Source organism: Protopterus annectens, chromosome 14.part0 (assembly GCF_019279795.1).
Source record: "Protopterus annectens isolate FY-2018-M chromosome 14.part0, PAN1.0, whole genome shotgun sequence".
NCBI classification, from domain to species: Eukaryota; Metazoa; Chordata; order Ceratodontiformes; family Protopteridae; genus Protopterus; species Protopterus annectens.
In genome coordinates this window covers 860,710,686-860,731,425 of record NC_056748.1, presented here as the reverse complement: position 1 = coordinate 860,731,425, position 20,740 = coordinate 860,710,686, and the positions used below count along the sequence as shown (strand labels likewise).

Sequence of the window (20,740 nt, the reverse complement as noted above, 5' to 3'; positions counted from 1 at the left end):
TGTAACGTCTTCTATTATAAAGATCTGTGTTTCTGGCAAACTAAAGGGACAGCCATGGGGGCATCCTTTGCCCCTATATATGCTGACCTCTTCATGGCTTATGTCTAAACACAGATTATCTATGATGCTACTAGAAATATATATCTATCTGATATGGATATTTGGAGACGTTACTTAGATGATGTGTGGCTGGTTTGGAAAGGTACTGAATCTGGGCTTACAGAATTTCTTTCTTATCTTAACAACAATGAATGGGGACTATTCTTTACGGAACATCATAATACTGATAATATAACATTTTTGGATGTTCTTGTACATAAGCTGCCTGATGGCACCTTGGAAACAGAAATGTATAGAAAGTTCCCACAATATAACTCCCTTCTACATGCTTCCAGCTACCATCCTCCACACATAACTAGGAACATTCCCAAATCTCAGTTTATAAGAGCCAAGCGTATTTGTTCGAAACAGTCTACATTTTGTCTCAACCAATGTGATTTAACAAACAGGTTTAAACAAAGGGGCTATAAAGTTGGCAATATAACAGCTGCCAAACATCAGGTGAATAACATGGAGAGATCCGATTTACTTCAATACAGGGATCGTATATGTATAGCATCACAAACATTAAGATTCACTACCACTTATGCTCGGAACACTAATTGTCTTTTAGACAGTGTCCGTAGACATTGGAATATTTTACAATCTGATCAAACAGTTGCTAATGTTATTCCAGATAGATGTACCTTCTCATATAGAAATGGAAAAAATCTTAAATCTTATTTCAATCACTACAAATATAGTGACAATAAATATTCTGTATCTAAACAGACTACCATATCAGGGAAGACTATACTTGGATGCTTCCCATGTGGTCATTGTTCTAATTGTAAACATATCAGCACGTCCAAAGTTTTTTCCAGTAGAAATTGCTCCCAGGTATTTGACATAAGCTTTTTTGCTAACTGTAGTAATGATTGGGTTGTTTACCTGGCTACATGCAACTGTGGAGCATTCTATGTAGGGCAGACATCTCGTCCCATCAGATCACGTATTTCTGAACACATGAGTAATATTAAACATAAAAAATTGACAAATGCCTTATATAAACATCAGCTGATGCATCCGACTGCTGAATTTAGGTTTATTGTGATTGATATAATACATGGAAATTGTATGAACAAAACTGGATGGCACAATATATTAAATAGTAAAGAGAAAAAGTGGATCATTAAGCTTGGGGGTTTATTTCCCCCTGGACTAAATGAATATTTATGAGTATTCAACCAATGGGTAATATCTTCATAGTATTTAAACAGCATGTATTTTTTATACACTGAGGAAGGCTGTGTTGTTGTTCCAGCCGAAACCGGTTTGTTTTTTTGCTGTATGTATTTGTGAATACATTTATTTCAGTCACTTTTGCTGGCTCTTTGTTTTTTGTAACAAAAATTGTACCTGCCCACTCCATGCCCTACAACTGCGGGGTTGGCTTTACTACATCATGTCATACTCCTGACATCACTACATCCTGCTACTTTCAACATACTTGGCTCAGTGTAATTATATTGCACTGTAAATACATTCTCTTCATAGTTTTTAACACAGTTTATAGTTAAGGCTGTGTTTTCAGACAGATACTAAGTAATTTGAGTTGTAAATGTGTTAACTTGTATGGAAGACTGTTCCTCTATTTAGGTACTTGTACTTCAACTACTTTTATCACCATGTGCATTTTGAATTCTACCCACTTTGTGTGCTAAGAAAAACAACCTTTGATTCTTTTGCGGCTTGTACCATATTCATGACCAGTTGATTGAACTGTTCCTGCTTTTCCAACAATCTGAATGCATGTAGATTAAGAACACACAGGCCACATTTTTAGTAAATTGTATTGATGAGCAAATACCCCAAGGTATTTTCCCTTATATTTGCAATTTATTTATTTAGTTATTTATTTGCATAGTTTCTTGCTAATTTATTTATTGGCAGATGAAACAACATGGTGAATATGGTTTATAGAAGTAACTTGGAAAAAGTAGACCAAGTTGGGTTTGCAGTGAAGAATACAGTATTATTTTATGCCATTACTTTGCATAGTACTCCTAAGATTAGATTAAGTTTCTAAGTGAGTAAGGTAATGCTGCAAGACTTGAAGGGCATCTTCTGGGTACATCCATGCCTAGCTATTGAATTGCTCTTTGTACATTTTTTCCAAGATGGTGCCACAATGGGGATACACTTTGTTTTCATAGATGTTAAAAAATAATTGTAGTCATGATGATTTTAGATGTGTCTCGTCAGATGACAGACACAGTGAAGTGAAGCTTCTCCATGAATGATCGAGCCACAGTCATTCATAAATTAGTTGTTTAATCACAACTGATTGAGAACACACCTTTCCTAAACTCTGGCTGCACTTGGGGAAAAAAAAGTGTTTCTGTAGGTTGACAGGCCTCTTTTATATCACAACACCATGTCGTTACTTATGCTAACTGCACAATCACACAGCAGTAAAGAAAGGAGTACAATACGTAGTGACTTTGCAAAGAGATCCTGCAGTTGCTTCAGGACAACTTGATCCATGACCAAGTGTAAGTAAATCAAATGTTATCAGACTGTTCATTTGGCCATCAGTTACTCCCAGGGAAGCCAAAAGTGAAAAAGGATTGGGGATAGAGGAAAGTATAGGTCATAGCAAGATAATGGTGCCAGGGTGCATTACTGAATTTAGTAAGTATGCCTTTCTTGTCAGATTATAAAGTATGTTAAGGTGAAGAGTAACTTACCAAAGAAATAATTCATGATAGTAAGTAAACAGCACACTAACTCTTTAAATATAATATATGCATTGGCATCCTTCTTACAGATAACAGCTTCAGTATTATTAGTAATTGCCTTCCTTGTCATAGCCATATAATAAAAGAATATGCACTACAATGGCTTCCCCACATGCAGTCGAATTACTAAAGTGCAAGTCACCCTTTCACTTTTCCTAGTATTAAAATGGTAAAATTTTTTGCAGGGGGAGCAAGCCCCCTTTTATCCCCTATGTGAGCAACTTAGCTCACCCGACTAACTTAATAAACCAACCATCACACTACAGTGGAGAAAGAGTGAGAAAAATACCAAAACTGCCCTTCCACCTCACACAGTACAGTGCAATGTGATTACGTGAACCGCGATATTCAAATGTCAGTCTAAAGAAGTGGTATCACTCATGCTGCAATGAAGTGTAAGTATACACGCTATGAATCAGAAAGAACCTAGAATAACAGCCAAAGCAAGCAACAGACATAAAATACAGATCATACAGTATTATGATTTTAACTGTAGCAAGGAACTTATGTATGCAATAGCAAGGACTTATTAATACATAATAACAGGGTGGTGAAATAGAAAATGCTGATATGTAGCCTAAGATGGGAGCACTACTGTTTATTGTGCATCATGATCAACTCAAGATATTATGCCAGATCACATGAAACATGTTGGTAATGTCTCAGTTCATCAGAACTGGCTTTGAGGCAGATGATATAGTTTGCTTTTGGATCACAAGACTCAGAGAAGAAGAAAAGGTGTGTTTTGTGTTTGTTTTGCACCTATTCCCTCTTCCCTAAGTTTATTTCACCTCACAGTTGATAAATGTAATGAGTTGGAATTGCTGCAAATCTTCCACATCAGTGGGCATAAAAGTTTGTTCCCTCCAAAACGTTGTTACAGAGAGTAATAATGTTTGCAACAAAATCCATGGCTGAACATTTTAGTCACAATTATTCATGTCTTGAGTAAGCAAGATGCAATTAATCTTAGTGTGTCCAAGACCACATGTAGACAGACAGTTGGCTTTTGTAGGCATATAAATAACATACAGAACATCATGTACTGTAGAATTAAGTACAAATTAACAAGTACTTCTGAGCACCTTAATTAAATAGGCAAATCTAATTATTCATATAGTGAAAATGCAGTAACAAGTAAGAATAAGACTCTGTAACAGTAGTCCGTTTACAACAACAGTGAGCAAAGTGTGAGCAAAAAAAAATTAGGAGACTCACATTTATTGTCAAACTTAGTTGTCCTTTTTTTTTTTTTTTTTTTTTTTTTTTTTTTTTACAGTCACTCCATATTAGAAACTAGAGCCGATAGAAAAGAAGCTAGTATATTTATTACTATTAGTTATTAATTGCGTCAGTTCAGCTGGGAAACTTATTTTCAGTGAGATCCTAAGAAAATGGTTCCAGTTGTATGGAAAAATATGAGAGAGAAATGCAGTACAGATAACCATTGTAAGCAGTTAACATTTGTAATTAACAGTGATACAGGCCACTTGTAATAAAAATTAAGAATGGAAAAATTGTGTGTTTGGGTAAACCGGCTACCAAATTAAATACCTCTGCATAGTGCATGGTTTCAGTTTCAGGATGGCTTGAGAGCACCCATGGTCATCTGATAGGAAGTCAGTGATGTAGTTTAGAGATGGGTTGCTGTCTGCCTGTAACAAAACACAAGAAAGCACTGCTTTAGTCCTGCTATCTTAGGACTCCCAGCCTGCATTACGTCACCAAACAGCTTCATGCAAAATTGGCATCAAAACAGTGGTGCTGTCATCCGTTGACTTTATCTGATTAGACAGCATGGCAGCATACCTCTCACCTCTCCTTGGTTTTGCCTCACATTTTTTGCCCTGCCCCTTATAAAATGTTTAATTTTCTGGAAACTACTGAGTATCAGTCAGTAATGCAAATGATTAACGTCTCCTACTTAATATTTTTTAAAAAAAAATAGATGCTTATGCAAAACCTATTGTTCTGTTAACATTTTAAGTGATTTAGAGAAATATTTAAAAAATGTCCCTGATTTTAAGCCTTTGTTTCTCCATTATTTTTGCCTTTGTCCAGATTTCATAAGCAAAGAAGGGAAGTGATATGGATGGCAGTATAAGGTATCCTTCTATTCCTATGTTTCAGTAGTCTTAGTGTGGGATTCTCCACCTCAAGTGACCCGAACGTCGTCTCCTTCTATAAAAGCTTAAGCCTGGTTGCTGTAGGTGCATGGGGCGTCACACGTAGGGCCATAAACCAGGGAAAATAAATGTGACATCTGCATGCACAGACCTCAGAACTTTTCAGCCGCAGTCGACTGTCACATCAATCGCTTCGCTCCACTACTTTAAAGACGTCTAAAGCTAAGTACCCCTTTGGGAATTTTGTTTTAAATTCTTGCTTGAGCTTGGTTTACTGTACCATATGTTAGCCAATGTCCGCTAAGAAGGGTAAATGCCAATGTGGGCATTCTGCATAAGGTACGCACGACTATTGCATTTTCTGCCTAGGCCAAGAACACAACTATACTCTTTCCCGATTTGTCAATCCTTCGTACCTCAGACCCTCCGAAGGCATCTGGCCACCTTAAATCTATACTTAGCACTTGCTTTTTTAGCCTCTGGTTTTCTCAGTATGGATCCCAAGTCGGCTGCCCCGGTGGAATTGCCATGGAAAAAAGGCCAAGATTCCAAGGCCTAGTACTTCTGCCTCTCCAGCAACGGACTTCCCGCCAACTTCCAATTTAGGAGTTGAGGAACATCCATTAGAGCCTACTACTTCAATGACTCCCCTCAAGGAAGCCGCTTTGGAAGTTATGGCCAACACAATCCATGGAGAAGGCTCAGATGTCAATCCCAACCGATGTCGAGGGGGAACCAGACAATGCCGGAAGACCGACCGGATGCCCTTGTCTGAAGCCCCAACTCCTATTCAGACTCCTGAAACCAGGCCTTCTCCTAAAGCTACTTCTTTTAAAAGGAAGCAGGAAATAAAGCACCTACCTCCAACCTCAGAGGGAGTTCCAGACTGGCAATCGTTCACCATCTCTTTGATGCAGGCCTTCATGGCCCTTAGGCCCACGGCCTCTTCCCCGTCCACCATTCCTGTTTTCAGTCCTAGGCCTGACTTGGCTGCTTCACTCTTCCCTCCCACGGCTTACTACTCTTCCTCAGATGAATCCATTACCTACTCATCACAAATAGCCTCCCATTCAGAATACTACTCCCCTGATGAAAAATCCATAGATCTCCACCAGGGGATATCACCTTTGAGGAGACCATCACAAAAATGAAAACATATTTTAAATGGGACACTTCCCCAATGACTGAAACTCAAAAGAGATACTTTGAGTTGCTTCAAGTGGAATCTCCCTCCCCTTCAGCCATCCCTCCAGTTATCCCTGCCTACCTTGATGCATTCTCAGCAGCATCTAAAAACCCAGACTCTCAACGTCCTGCCCCTAAGAGGCCTGACCATTTCTGTAAAGTACCATATGAGCAAAAATTCCTGGTCAAACCACCCAAGGCTGACCTAGCAGTGATTAGTAAAAACATGGACAGGATAGGCAAAAAAGTTTATACCTCTTCCACCCTAGCCTTCAGAGCTATCAAGTACCAAACCCATATGATAAAATATGCTTTGAGCCTGGTATCCCAAGTTTCTACCCTCCTGTCATCCATACCTGACTGCCCTAGCAAGACAGAGGTAGCATCAAAACTGTTCCTGGCCTCTCAAGTGGTCAGGCATTCTATTAGATGCAGAACAAAAACACCACGATAAGGACTAAAAAACCAGAAACTCCGGCTGAGCAGCAAAACCAACCGCTTCATAGAACTTTTAAAAATGGTCGTACACTGAAACGTAATATCCTTTAATTCCAAAAACGGACAGCCACAATAAATCCACAGCACCACAGTAAAAGTACAACGAAATTAATGTTAAGAGCTTTCTCCCGGCATTAATACCAGGCTTCCTCAGAATCAGAAAAGGTTCAGAAAGGATCAGAAAATCCAACCAACTCTCTGTAGCCTTCCACCCCAGAGCCCTGGGCAAGGCAGTCTCCAAACAAACCATTTCCTGCTGGATCAGAAAAACTATATGTTTCTGCTACTCCTACCATGGCAAGGACCCACTCCAGGGAGTAAGAGCTCATGCTGTCAGAGCTGTGGCATCCTCCAAAGCCTTCCTCAAAGGCCTGGACACAGCCTCTATTCTGGAGGCAGCCACCTGATCCACCATACACACTTTTACCAGACACTACAAACTGGATCATGTCTCCAGAGCCAGGGCAGGATTTACTAGGCAATCCTGAAAGGCTTTCTGGAATCAGCTACCTCTCCCTCCAACTTTCCGTCTTCCTAAGCTGTGGCACTCTCCCACACTAAGAATACTGCAGCATGGGAATAGAAGGACATAGAATAGTTGTGTAAAATCTTACCCTAACCATAAATGTCCCTCTCTTTCATGTTGCAATATTCCTTCCCCCCACCTATCCCCTTTTATTCCTTTTGACCTGTGTAAGGAGCACCATGGAGCTCACCCTAGACTGAGCCCAGACTTGCCAGCAAATGGCACTTTGCAACTCTTGTGGACATCATTTGGCTGTCTCTACTGAACTGTCTGACTGGGCATTTAAGTTCTGAGGTCTGTGCGTGCAGACATCACATTTAAGGTCCCTGGTTTATGGCCCTACGTGTGACGTCTCACGTACCTGCAGCAACCAGACTTAAACTTTTGTGTAAGGAGTCGACGTTCAGGTGGAAAATCCCACACTAAGAATACTCCAATGTGGAAGAGAAGGACATCTATGGTTATGGTAAGATTTTACACAACTATTCTTTCCTCAGAACACCTGTATTCAGGTGTCAGGGCTTGTTTACAACACCTGTGAAAAATGAAAAGTCATTGTCATTGTGTCATGTACAAGTGCGACTAGGATATAATTATTCTGTCCAGTGTGTTTGTGATCCTTACCATCCTCTACAGGCATTGTGTCCTTACTCATTTTTACATGCATTTTTTTTTTATTTAGGTTACAAGAATGTTTGTGACCTTATGAGGTTTTGATAACCTGACTGTGCAACATTAAAAAAAGAAAAGAAAGTAAGAAGGATGTTTTTTAAAGCAAAATTTCTGTCAGCTGTGGATCAAAATAAAATCTATTCAGAGGCTCCTGTGTCTGATGGTGACTTTGAAATTGCCTCTGATTGTTGACAGGGTCATTGCCGAATTGAGATAAAAATCATTATTAAAAATCATTATGCCATGTATACATACTGCAGACATGACTGCAAATAACACACAAGGTTTCTAGTGTATGCATTCCACATCACTGGGCTAACAGTGTCTTAAACAGGTAATTCACAATATATTAGGATTTGAGAAAAAACAGTGATAATCTTGCATTTACAAAACATCTGAATTTTAAAATGTTTGCTCTCCTGGTTTAATACATTTACACCAAAAATATTTAATAACTGAAAAGGTATACATTTTTATTGTTTTAATTATGCTTATTAATTAATTTATTTGCAGTTGCTGACAAGGAGATCCCATTAAAGAAGTGGTCATCATACAGGAAGGATCAGGGAGATAACAGCAGATACGTAGCTATTTAAAGCAGAGGCTTAGTCTTGTACAGATTTTTCAGTGGCTACATTAAAACATTTAAACTTTTAATATAGAGATGCTCAGTCACAGAACTGTAGGTTGACTTCTTAGGTTACAAATTAACACTGTCCATGTAGAGGCTGGAATGATATGTTGCACCTTTACATTTAGACATTCATATACTCATATGTGAATGTATTTACGGTATTGAGAAACTGAAGCACTGTATGTAGATTAAAAGGATAACTTACTTTAGGTAAAGGGTAACTCATTAGGATTTGAGATATGCAAGATAATTAAAAATGTTTGATTTAAAAAGTGTAAAACACAAACACATAATTAGCCCCCTCACCCCCCACATACACACACACACACACACACACATATATATATATATATATATATATATATTTTTTTTTTTTTATTTATTTATTTATTTCCAGTTTGATGACTGGGGAGGTCTGCTAGGCTCGGGGAGCCTGTTTTCAGTGGAGGCCCGGGGACAAAAGCTCCACATTACATAGTTAAGTTGCAGATGCAATCATAGTAAAGTAAACACATTTACAATTACAATTACATTTCATGTTAGAGAACAGGAATAATTATTTTGTTACATAGCATTTAAATATTTAAGATCCCAGTAGTAACTTCACTGAAAGAGAGAGTAATGACTTAGTTGAAGTAGAGAGGAAAGGTGGAGTGAGCTATTTACAATATGTACATTTATGTTAGATTAGCTTGCATTCAGAGTTAGTCAGGAGTTTAATCATTCAGGATGAAGTAGGGTGATTAGTAAGGCTAGGTGGGGAGAGTGCATACATATACATAATTTATAAAAAACTATTCTACACTGGTGGAACATTAGAGCCCTCCTGAAGTAGGTGGCCTTTGTGTTACATTCCTGAATCAGGAAAAGTAGCTGATATCCTGCCTATGGTTTCTAGTTGGGCCTACAAAAGAAACAGCAGTTCCTTATATGATGACTTGAGCAAAATAGTGGGAGGCCAAAGGAAATAACATTTCAGGTTACTTCGACTAGGTCAAAGCTCTCAACTTCTTTGCTCAAAGGTTCTGTACAAAGCCAAATATGGGAGGTTAAAAGACCAACATCAGGGACAGATTTTAAATATTGCTTTTATAAACATAGAAAGCTGCTATAATAACAAATTTTACATTACCTTACATTTTCTGAAGTATATGCCTGTAACTCAAATGTCTGTAATTATTTAGTAACTCCAGTCTTCAGTGATTTGCAAGAAAACCAAAAAGCATTTTATGAGGAACAGGCCAAAAATATGAGGCAATAATCTGGACAGTCTCTAAAATTTTGGGCAATTGAGAGCTATGTACAAGCTTATGTGGGGCTTGGTATGTACATGATGGTGCCTTACTTATAGACTTACTAGTGTTATTTGCAGGAGCACAAATTCCAAGTCCATAAAACTGCTGCCAAATTCTTCACCAGATCTCCACCCAATATCCCAAAATAACAGGCACTACAGAAGTCCAATCAGCAGAACACCTATGCATGGATTGCATGGATTCCTGTACCAAGGTCTAAAGATGGAATCCAGGTGTGAAGTAAAAATGTATACTTTAGGTGAAAGAAGAAGTCCTAATAGCTAGTGATATGAAGCCACTCCATATCAGCCTATCATCAAGAATGACCCAGTCAGTAAGTAAACTCCAATCTGATTCTGCCTTGTGTAATAAGTGGGGAATGAAGGTGAAAATGTATGCGTGCAGTGGCATGTGCCAGTAATGCCTCAGTTTTTCCAGATTAAACCTAAGTTGAACTCTCATTCATCTGGTGGAAAATTGCCTCCTAACAGTCTTCAAGGACGGTGAAGTCTGGTGCAAACTATTGAGTGAAGGAGAGGTTAAACCAGAAATCTTCTGCTTATGATTAGTGAGTTATACATCTTTCTCCTATGAATGCTTGAAGGGGCAACATGCATGCTGTTAAAAGTAGTAGGATTGCACTGTTAGATAACTGCATTCCAGACGGAGGTTAGTGAAGGAAGTGAACTCGGATACCATCCTCTGTGACTGACCCAAAAGGAAAGAGGGAAACCAATGGGGAACAAGTCTTTGAGACAACAGTAGTACTTATGCTTGATCAAGATGCAGTGATTATTGGTATTAAATGAGGCCACAAAGTTTGGAGCCCTGACAAAGGTCATTAATGAGCCACACTGTTGCCAGTATAAACCACCATGACAGGTTGGAGCAGACTTGTACTGCTTTGCTGTAGCAGTAGTGACAGTGCAATAATAGTAGAATGCAAGGGGGCCTCTTATGGTTTTATGGTTTTAGAACAAATTAAGTCTAACATTAGGGGGGTCCCTGGGAGGATCTGATTGAGTTTAAGGAATTATGGTGGTAGATAACTCTTCAAGCGGACCATCCCCCTGGTTTGAATGATTTTATTTCCATCAAACCATTACTAAAGTTAAAGTCAGCAAAACTTTAAAGGCTGAAAAAATAATAATAATAGCAAATAGAAATGGCCACCAGATGGCAAAAGTTTACAAATATTAGGAAAAAACCTGTTTTTTTTAATTAAAACTATAAAACAACATTTTTAAAGTAAGAAATTTAAAGTTGGAAATTTATAAGACCACACATGGTATATGATAAAGTTTCTCTCTCTTTTTTATCTTTTTTTTTAAGAAGAAAGAATTTTTATACAATAATTTACATTTTTTAAACCTGGGGATAATATATTTACAATACAATGTCCCTTTTCCGGTTTTTGTGTCTGTGGCTCTTTAAGACATTACATCGCTGATTTCATTTATTATTTAATTGGTCGTTTTAGGTGTATATATATATATATATATATATATATATATATATATATATACACACACACACACACACACACACATGTTTTTTTTTAAATGTTAGGCATCTGAGGAAGTCTGTGTTATAAGTTGAAAGCGTTGTGCTATTCATTTAAGGCGTTAATGGTTTTCAATCAATAAAATTTTGTGTGGAAGTCATCCTGTGCACTCATTTTGCACCTTTGAGTTTATTTTGGTTATATTTCGGTGCAAATATCTACTATTTGGTTTGTTTAGTAGTGACAGTGCTGCACAGGTGACATAATGGAAACCTTATTCCTTGTCTATGCTTATAAGTATGTGGGAGATGTAGCTCTTGACTGTAACACTAACAAGATCACATACTGCTCTTCCATAGCAGGACCGTGAACTGCTTCTTGTTAGTGTGTGTCTGTCAGTGTCATATAATGCACATGTTAGTATATTCTATACAGAGACTTGGCATGTGGTACAGCTGTTCTGAATTGTCACTGCTTTTATTTATACTGCATAGTTATTTTGCATATGCATTGTATACCAGCTGCCTAATTGATGTACTGAACCTGAGTGCTTCTACAGCTGTACTACACAGATGTCTCAGTTTGGGATTTGTTATATTTACTGCATTTTCCACACACATTCTCTACAAAGTAGGCACTTGGATGTGTGTGAAAGATCACATTCTGGAATAACATGACATAGCTTTGTCAGGTCTCTGTTTAATCATCAAACGGCATGTTCAATGAATGCTAATCATTGAAACTTCCATTAATCGAAAGGCCATATCATCATTAAGAGTTCCATTGAATGATGATAGTTGGCCGACATAAAGGAAGCGGGATGTAATGCTTACTTATCTGCAACTTGGATATGTAGAAACCTGCACTTTCCCCATTGGATTGTGATGTCAGAGTTGTGGAGGGTGTAGCCCCCACAAGAGGAGTATTAGGTGAACACTGGACACTTCTTATGTGGGGGGCTATGGCCCCCACACCCCCGCTAATTATATATAACAACTCCAAGATTGCACATGAACAGTCAGCAAGCCTCCTGTAAAACTGCTGCTGTGACTGGGGGTTTACTACCCTGTTGAGTACAGATGACCCTTCCTAATGAGAGCTCACAACGCTTTAAAAATTGGAGGATCTCTCACAAGACCCCTATACTTCCATGCACTATCATCTTCCAGCAAGCTATAGTCTGCAGCAATTCTGTAGTTTCTTTTTATTTCCCTTTTCAAGCAATTTTCACAACTGGTGATGGGTCCACATAATAACTGACTCCTGCCCTACCATACATAGACCCTTTGTTTCTTGTTTTCACTTCATGGGTGGACAAAACTCACTATGTTTTAATCAGTTAGGACTGTTGACGAAACTGTTTAAAAGCAGCTAGAATTTCATTTTTGTAGAAGAATGTTACATTTTTGCATCAGCTTAGTCTGTTGTATTTTATCTGCTGGAGTAAATATCCCTTTCCTGAATGGACACCATCCTTAGACAATTGTGTCCTGCGAAGAACATGATAAATGACAAATGTTCTGAGATTTTAATACAAAACAGTACTTTCTAAGTTTCCTTTATTAGTTGCATAAAAAAAAAAAAAAAAACATTTTTTGTGTCTGCAATTCTTTAATATTATAGGAATATTAGGACACAGTAGCAACAACTCATATTCCAAATTAGCAAAAAAGTGAAGGCAGTCCTTTGCATTGATTCTGGGAATAGCTTTCACTGCATAAATTTCATGTTTCCTTGAAAATATCCCATTTTGATCGTTTGAAAAGTTGGCAATCATACATAGTTATGTATATATCCACTTATATAAATATTTTTTTTTTTATTTTTAGGTTCCCAGCAAATGAGTATATGAAAGAGCAAGGAATTGACTATAGCACATGGGGTCTATGGCAGAATGAAGTCGCCCTGCTTGCCATGATGATCATTTTCTTATTCATGGCATATATACAGCTACGACGAATCAAAAAATGGAAATAACATTCTAAGTATTTTTTATTAGTATTGTTATTGTTACTTTTTATAGATGCAGTATCACGCACTTCTATGCCACAAGCGATTTTGTACACTTGCATTGGCAATATGGGAATACACAGCAGTTCAGCACCTTTCAAAAGTAATATTATCTATGATAAACCACAGGAAACTTGCTGACAGTTACATGGAGGACATCAGCAATGATTCAAAATGCTGTTGTGTGTCAACTTGTGTGTCGTCAGAGCAGTGTGCAGAATTAGTACATGCACCTGTCCTTTGCTTCAACGATGTAGCATTACTCAGAGACACGAGTACTGAAGAAATCGGCAAGAATGCACTTTCTTTGCACTACATATGTTAACCATATACTTGTTGTCCATCTATTTATTATTGTCATCAGTTTCAACTGCATAGAATACAGTCAAAACTCAGGGACGTGACTAGCTGCATACCTCTTTTTATTTCTGTTTTATTGAGACAAATGCATGTCTGATATGATTACTTTAAGAATTTTCACAACATAAGTTTTTAAGTACTGCAATTCAGTGATTTGTTACTAAAAAAGAGCTGAGCATGTGCAAACCCATCCACTTAACTGTAGGAATGTTCTGGGTTACTATGATAATTCATTAGCACTGTGCACATTTCTACTGAAATGAGTGGCAGATTTGCTCCAGGTTTGAAAACTAGTAGTATGGGAATATGTAAATCCTAGAGTCTGTTCTAGTTTCTTTCTAAAGCATATTTTAAATATATTGTCTATGGCAAAATATTCTATGACAACTAAAATTATCAAAGTTGCATATTATAAATCTTGGTGCCTTATATAAACCAGTCAGTCAAACAATCTGGAAAACTGAGTTTAGAAAGCCATTGTCCCATCTGAATTATTTTCCACATTATCACTAGTCTCCAGTGATAGATCACAATATTGTATGTGAGTGTACGGGGGTCACAATATTGTATGTGAGTGTATGGGGGGGGTCACAGAAGTGGCATTCATGGAATGGAGATTCTTGCAGTTCACAACACTGAGGGGGGACTCAGTTGTGGAATATAGATTGCTGGAGTTAAGAATGCTGTCTGAAATGTATTAAAGCAGTCATGTTGAGGTTAGGAAGATAAGTAAGGAAAAGAACTGTGAAGATTGTGTCATAAAAAAGTATTTATTTTGTTTAGGAGACAGATGGGTTTACGGGGATGGTGCACTAAGTGTGCTTTTATGATGTGTGCTACACTCAAACATGGCAAGTGTCTTTCGTAAAATCATACCCTTGGAACATCCACAGTGCATGAGTTCCAGCTTTATTGCATCTTTTTATGGGTCACCCCACTCCCAATCTCTTTTTCTGTCATCTGCTCACACTTGATGAGTGTATTATATCACATTAATGTATAACACTAATATACTGTGGCAAGACTGAGCAGCACAACCTTTTGACCCAAGAAAAATGTGACTAAATAAAAAATACACCCAGAAGGCAAGAGGTAGCCTTCAATTCAGGAAAATGTTTTATTATGCACTTTCATCTACAGCAATTATGCAGACTTCCTCAGAATAAAACACATGCAAAAAACTGACTTCCTATTCTACTTTTTCAACTAATCACGTAATATGGATCTCACCAACCAAGCATAATTTCAAACAGTTTATTTGTCTGTCAGTATATAAGAAATAGATACACTGTCATACAGGACTGGTGGATTGTTTGTATTAAGATGTAACTGCTAAATAAGTTCCCTCTTTAGCAACAAATTACTCTAATCCACCCTTCCACCCTCATTGTGACTTTTCACCCTTTCAATAATAAAAATACAAACTTATTAAAATTATGACATACCAATAAATGCCCCTCTAATGCATTTTCTGTATCCTTTATCCAGATAGCATAAATATGTTGATAAATCCTAGTTTTTAAGGATTTTTCTATCTTTCCTATATAAAAGACAGTGCATGAGATACAAATGTCCTCATAAAGTATTATGTTATTAATAATTGCACTGCAATTAAAATGACCTGTATAATGGAACATTTTGTGTTCCCAGTTGATACCCAGGAACTCGTATTAATAAATTTACATTGTTTACAGTTCCGCATGTTGTCATACTAAAGAACCCTACACACACACACACACACACACACACACTCATTTGCAATGTTGTTATTTTCATTTTCTGAGATTTTATATTTATGACTGCGTTAAAAGTAAATTTTGGCTATGGACAAATTGCTTCTTAATCCCAACAGAGAAAGTTAACACTGGACAGTGCTGTGAAAATTTCCTCTGTTTCTTTTGTATTCACAGAGAAACTTAAATACACAGACTTGAAACATATCAGATCTTGTCTCAGTTTATTATTAGTGATCTATTCCTTTTTAAAAATAGGGGTAATGCTCAACTTCCTTCTTCCAATAACCTCAACTTATCCTTGATGTTTTCTAATAGGATAACCTCTGCACAAATACACGTGTGTCGATGTCTTACATTCATTAAGGAAAGTATCAATGTCTAATACCATTCTTGCACACCTAACAAGCTGTCCTTTCAGTACATTTAATTTCATCCACCTGGGGTGTATACTTGAAAAATGCCAATAGAAGTTACAAAAAAAGTGGCCTTTCTTTATATATTACTAGTAAGTTTTTCCTTTTTCATATTTGTTCTCAGTTGCACATCTAAAAAAATAAGTATAATCAACTGATGATTAATGAAGTTAGTTAATGAGCACTCCTGGAATCAGAGCATTAACCTGCCTTTTTTCCTGACCCTGTTTAGACAAAACCAAGTCTATCAGGCAATCTTACAGCTTTTTTTCCTTTCTTGGACAAAATTTGTGTGCTCCTGCTCCCAAAAAAACTATTTTAACTGGGTATCCAATATTATATCTTTTTGTTGAGCTTTGCAATGTGGTAACACTTCACAATATAAGCTGTTATCTGAAATCAGTCTGCAAATCTGCCACCATGTCAGATTGGTGCTGTAATAAAACATTGTCACAGTTAACTGCTTAGCCCCTTGGCTCTGCCATCTTGCCATTCCCCTTCACTGGAAAGCACAATCACCCCTTTTATCTAAAAAAAAGGGGTTCCTTTATTTATATACAAAAGTAACGCTTATTTACAAAACATTTATATATTTACATATGTACAAATATACAAATCTGTTTGCACATATTCAGAGTTTCCTTTACAATCATGCTAAATGTTCATGCCTGTTAGACTCCTGGTTCTTTTTCCATAACCACCATCTGATTTTACTTAATATTGTTGCTAAAATCCATTTACCATTAATAATAGTTTATTTATGTTTTCTTTCCATATAACATAAACAAAAAAATTCATCTATTCTTTTAACATGTTCTTTACTTTATAATATCCATATTTAATTATATCTATATTAATTTTATCCACTTCTTTTATATCTTCAAAAAATCTTCTTTACGTAGTTTTCCCCATAGCTTTGTTACTCTTTTAAATGTTGAAAGCCCATTTTCCAAAGTTTGCTGTTCTTGACAATGTAAACATATTCTATCACTGAATTTATCAAATGCTCTTTTTTTCTGAATGATACACGTTCTCCAGAAAAGACATGATGTTCTTCATGTTTCACTGTTGCAGTCATCACATTTGGGTTATCTGCCTGCAGGTAGCCCTCAGTTGGGCCAAATACCAGAGTCTTGGGATTTCTGCGTCGGATGCTGTCATCTCTTCCATGACGTCAGGTCGTCAGGGGTATAAAACATGTAGCCGATGCCATTACATCAGCTTTTCTTGCCACATTGGAGCCCAAAGCAGAAGCATTTCACAAGTGTCGGTTGGCCGCTACCTGAAATTCTCATTGTTCGAATTTCAAACCTGAAGTTTTCTAAAAGCTAAGTGCCCTGTTGGGGATCCTTTTTTCTTGCTCTAATCAATGTCAGAAAAAGTTAACAATTGTCTTGCCTGTGGAAAGCAAATACCTCACAGAGATTCATTCTTACTGCATCATCTGTTTAGGCCCAGACCACGATGTTCCTCACTGTTGGTTTTGTGCCTTGTTTAACGCCTGAACTATTCATCGTCGGGGTATCTTTGTTACCAAATTCTTTCTCTCTCATTTACCGATCTTCCAAAAAAACATAAGGATAAAGACAGAGGCAGACAGCATAGGTCCAAAACTGCCGACAATGCTTCCATTAAGGTAGTCGCCAGTCCGCCGATATTCACTGAGGTGCTTTCGCAGCCCGTGATCCCCACTTCTACAGATTTTCAGGCCTCTGCTGAGACCCATTCGGTGTCCGGTATGGCGCAAGATGCTTCTTCAACTATGGAACTTGCAGATGTCCCTACCTTGGATGGCTCCAGAGCTGCTGTGCAGGCACCGGCTTCTGAGGGTGTATTTCAACCTTCCGATGTTCGTATTAAACTGACAACTTCGTCTTTGACAAAAACTACCGAGATGTTCTTCATCTCACATTGCTGCAGTCCTTACACTTGGGTAGTCCGCTGTCCTCGGTCGGCCCGAATATCCGGTCAAGGCGCATTTGACTGACATCAGGACGCCAGGGTACAAATGCGCATGACCGACGCCATATCCTCAGTCTTTTGCCGCATGGTCCGATGCAGAAGCAGTATTGCAAGTGCGGTTGGCGTTCTGAAATTTTTCGATTCGAGTTTCAGACCGAATCAAAGTTGGCTAAGTACCCGTTGGGAATATTTTGTTTTTCTTGCCTCAGTGGTTAAACGGATGTCAGAAAAAGTGAATAACTGCATTTCTTGTGGGAAACAGATACCGCATAGAGATTATCATACTTTGTGTATTCCTTGTTTAGGGCCTGAGCACGACGTTGTTGGGTGTCGCTCTTGTGCTAGATTCAATAAGTGCACTATAAAGAGGAGATTAGATTGTGCCAGGTTAGTAAGCGGTGCAATTATAAAATGCCGTCGGATGCTCCGACGCCCGCTTCGAAGAAGCGCAAGGACAAAGCAGTTAAGCCTAGGCTAGAAGAACCGTCCGGACGCCGGTTCTTTAGAGGTGTCTGTGGAGCGGTGGTTCCACCGAGGTTTCTTTGGGATCCCAGGGAGAGACCTTGTTGTTGCAGGATGTGGCCTCTCAGGAGGCAGGTCAGGGTGATGGGGCTTCTCAGGTTACTATACTCCCCTCCTGCCTAGGGTGGTTAGGCCTTCTCCTTCTGTTTCCAAGGCTTCTCCTAGAGGCAGGCCAGGTTTAGCTTCAGCTGGTGTCACCCCTAGTTCTTCTGGAACTGTGCCCAAGAAGCATATGCTTAAAATGGCAGAAGATTTGATTTCTTTAATTAGGGGTTCTTTGCCACCTCCTGATAAGAGACCTAGGGTGGAGCCTGAGCTAGGGAGTTTTGAGCAGGCTTCGATGTTACAGAGTCTTCGGCTGAAGACTAGGAGGAGTACTCTCCTTATTCTGATTCTGATGTGGATGATTCTACTCCTTCTGCTTCTCCTCCTGAGGATTTTTCTTTTTCAGAAACTCTTCTTTCCATGAGGGAGCATTTTAAGTGGGAAGGTCAGGACTTCTCTGATTCCAGGAAAAGGCTTAGGGAATTTTGTTTTACCCCAGCATAGGCCTTTGGCTATACCTCCTGTTTTGGATGTAGTGGAAGATGTTTTACAGAAGCTTCTCTTAATCCTGATTCTTTGCCTCCTGCTCCTGTTAAACCGGATAGGTATTACAGGGTGCTGGAAATTCATAAGAATTTTTTAAGAGTCCTAGGGCAGACCCAGAAACTGTTAGCCAGGGGCCTAAAGGTGTTAAGGCTTCTGTTGTCAAGAATCCGGTTCCTGCAGATAAAGAAGCCAGGGCCTTGGATAGATGGGGAAAGAAAGTTTATACTTCTTCCACTCTGGCTATGAGGGCTTTGAATTGCCAGTTTCACATGTTAAAATACCAAAACTATCTCCTTTCACAGTTGAAGTCTAAGGTTGATGCTCTGGCGGAAGGTATTGATTGTAAAGAGTTACAGGATTTGGTACATGTTTCTGAACAGGTGGGTAAGCATTCTTTGCAATGTGGTTTTGATGCTGTACAGGCCTCGTCTAGGGTGGCTGCCACTGGGTCAGTTCTTCGCAGGCACGCCTGGTTGAGGGATCAAAATTTATCTGACCATGTTAAAACAAGGATTTTAGATGCTCCTCTACAATCTGATGTGTTGTTTGGTTCTCCTGTTGAGGCAGTTTTAAAGAAAATGGAAGACAAGGCTAAGTCTATGCAGACTGTTAAAGATTTTTTGCAGGTTCAGCCTCCAAAGTTTAGTAGGAATTGGCCTGCTAAAGGGTGGACGTATCCTTCTTATGATTCCCAGTCTAGGGGTAGATCTAGACGTGGTAGGGGCAGAGCTCAGAGCTCTTTCAGGCCTAGAACAGGGAGTTCTCCTGCACAGTCTTCTGGTGAGGGCAGGGGTCAGTCCTTTCGTAAACAGACCCAATGACCTACCTTTTCAGCTGCCAGAGCCTTCGCTTGGCAGCACCTTTGGGAGGAAGGTTGGCACTTTTCAAAGAAAATTGGAGTTTAATTACCCAAGACAAATGGGTATTGGATATCATACACCAAGGTTACAGGTTTTATTTCCATACCTTGCCTCCCTTCAGAGGCATGCCAGACGTTCCTCCTCAGCAAAGAATAGAGGCTAAGCAAATTTCTCTGTTACTTCAACTAGGGGCCATACAGCCGGTCCCTATGCCAGAAGTGGGCCTAGGATTTTATTCTCGCCTGTTCCTAGTACCAAAGAAGGGGAACACGTGGAGACCAATTTTGGATTTATCTATCCTCAACACTTATCTGGACATTCCCAAGTTCAAAATGTTGACGTTAAAACAGCTTTTACCTCTGCTGGGCAAAGATCATTGGATGGTAACTTTGGATCTCAAGGAGGCTTACCTTCATGTTCCTATCAGACTAAGTTGCAGGAAGTATCTGCAGCTGGGACTTCTCACTATCAGTTCTCTGCATTGCCCTTTGGCTTATCTACTGCCCAGAGTGTTCACGAAAGTTCTGGCTCCAGTGATAGCTTTCTTCAGGCTAAAAGGAATACAGATCTATCCTTATTTGGACGACTGCCTGATTATGGCTCAAGGAAGGGAAGAGCTTCTTCATCATTTGGAATATGTGATAGCAGTGCTAAGATGCCTGGGGTATTCTGTGAACGAAATAAAGTCCAGTCTAGTACCCTCTCAGGACATGTGCTTTCTGGGTGTAAGACTGAATACAGCATCCCAGATGGCCTTTTTAACCCCGGACAAACAAAAGAGTCTTTCCCTTTACTTCCATCAACTATCTCATCAGTCCGGGCTGACTGCAAGGACAGTCCTTCAAGCCTTAGGGTTCATGGCATCTTGTATTCTGGTGCTTCCCAATGCCAAACTGCATATGAGGAAGCTGCAATGGTATCTCAAAATGTATGGACACAGCACTGCCAGGATTTGGACACTGTCATTCCAATAATACCTTGCATTCAAAAGGAATTTTTGTGGTGG

At 38.7% G+C, this 20,740-nt stretch overlaps 1 protein-coding gene across 1 annotated transcript in view; it reads left to right on the top strand.

The window, feature by feature from the left end:
• The window catches only part of LOC122789302 (broad substrate specificity ATP-binding cassette transporter ABCG2-like), a 707,388-nt gene extending 693,657 nt beyond the window's left edge, over nt 1–13,731 (top strand). Inside the window, exon 16 of the mRNA XM_044056623.1 lies at nt 13,110–13,731. Within this exon, the coding sequence (XP_043912558.1) occupies nt 13,110–13,257 (148 nt within the window). The 3' untranslated portion in view covers nt 13,258–13,731. The remainder of the gene's footprint in view (nt 1–13,109) is intronic.
• The last annotated feature ends 7,009 nt before the right edge of the window (nt 13,732–20,740 follow it).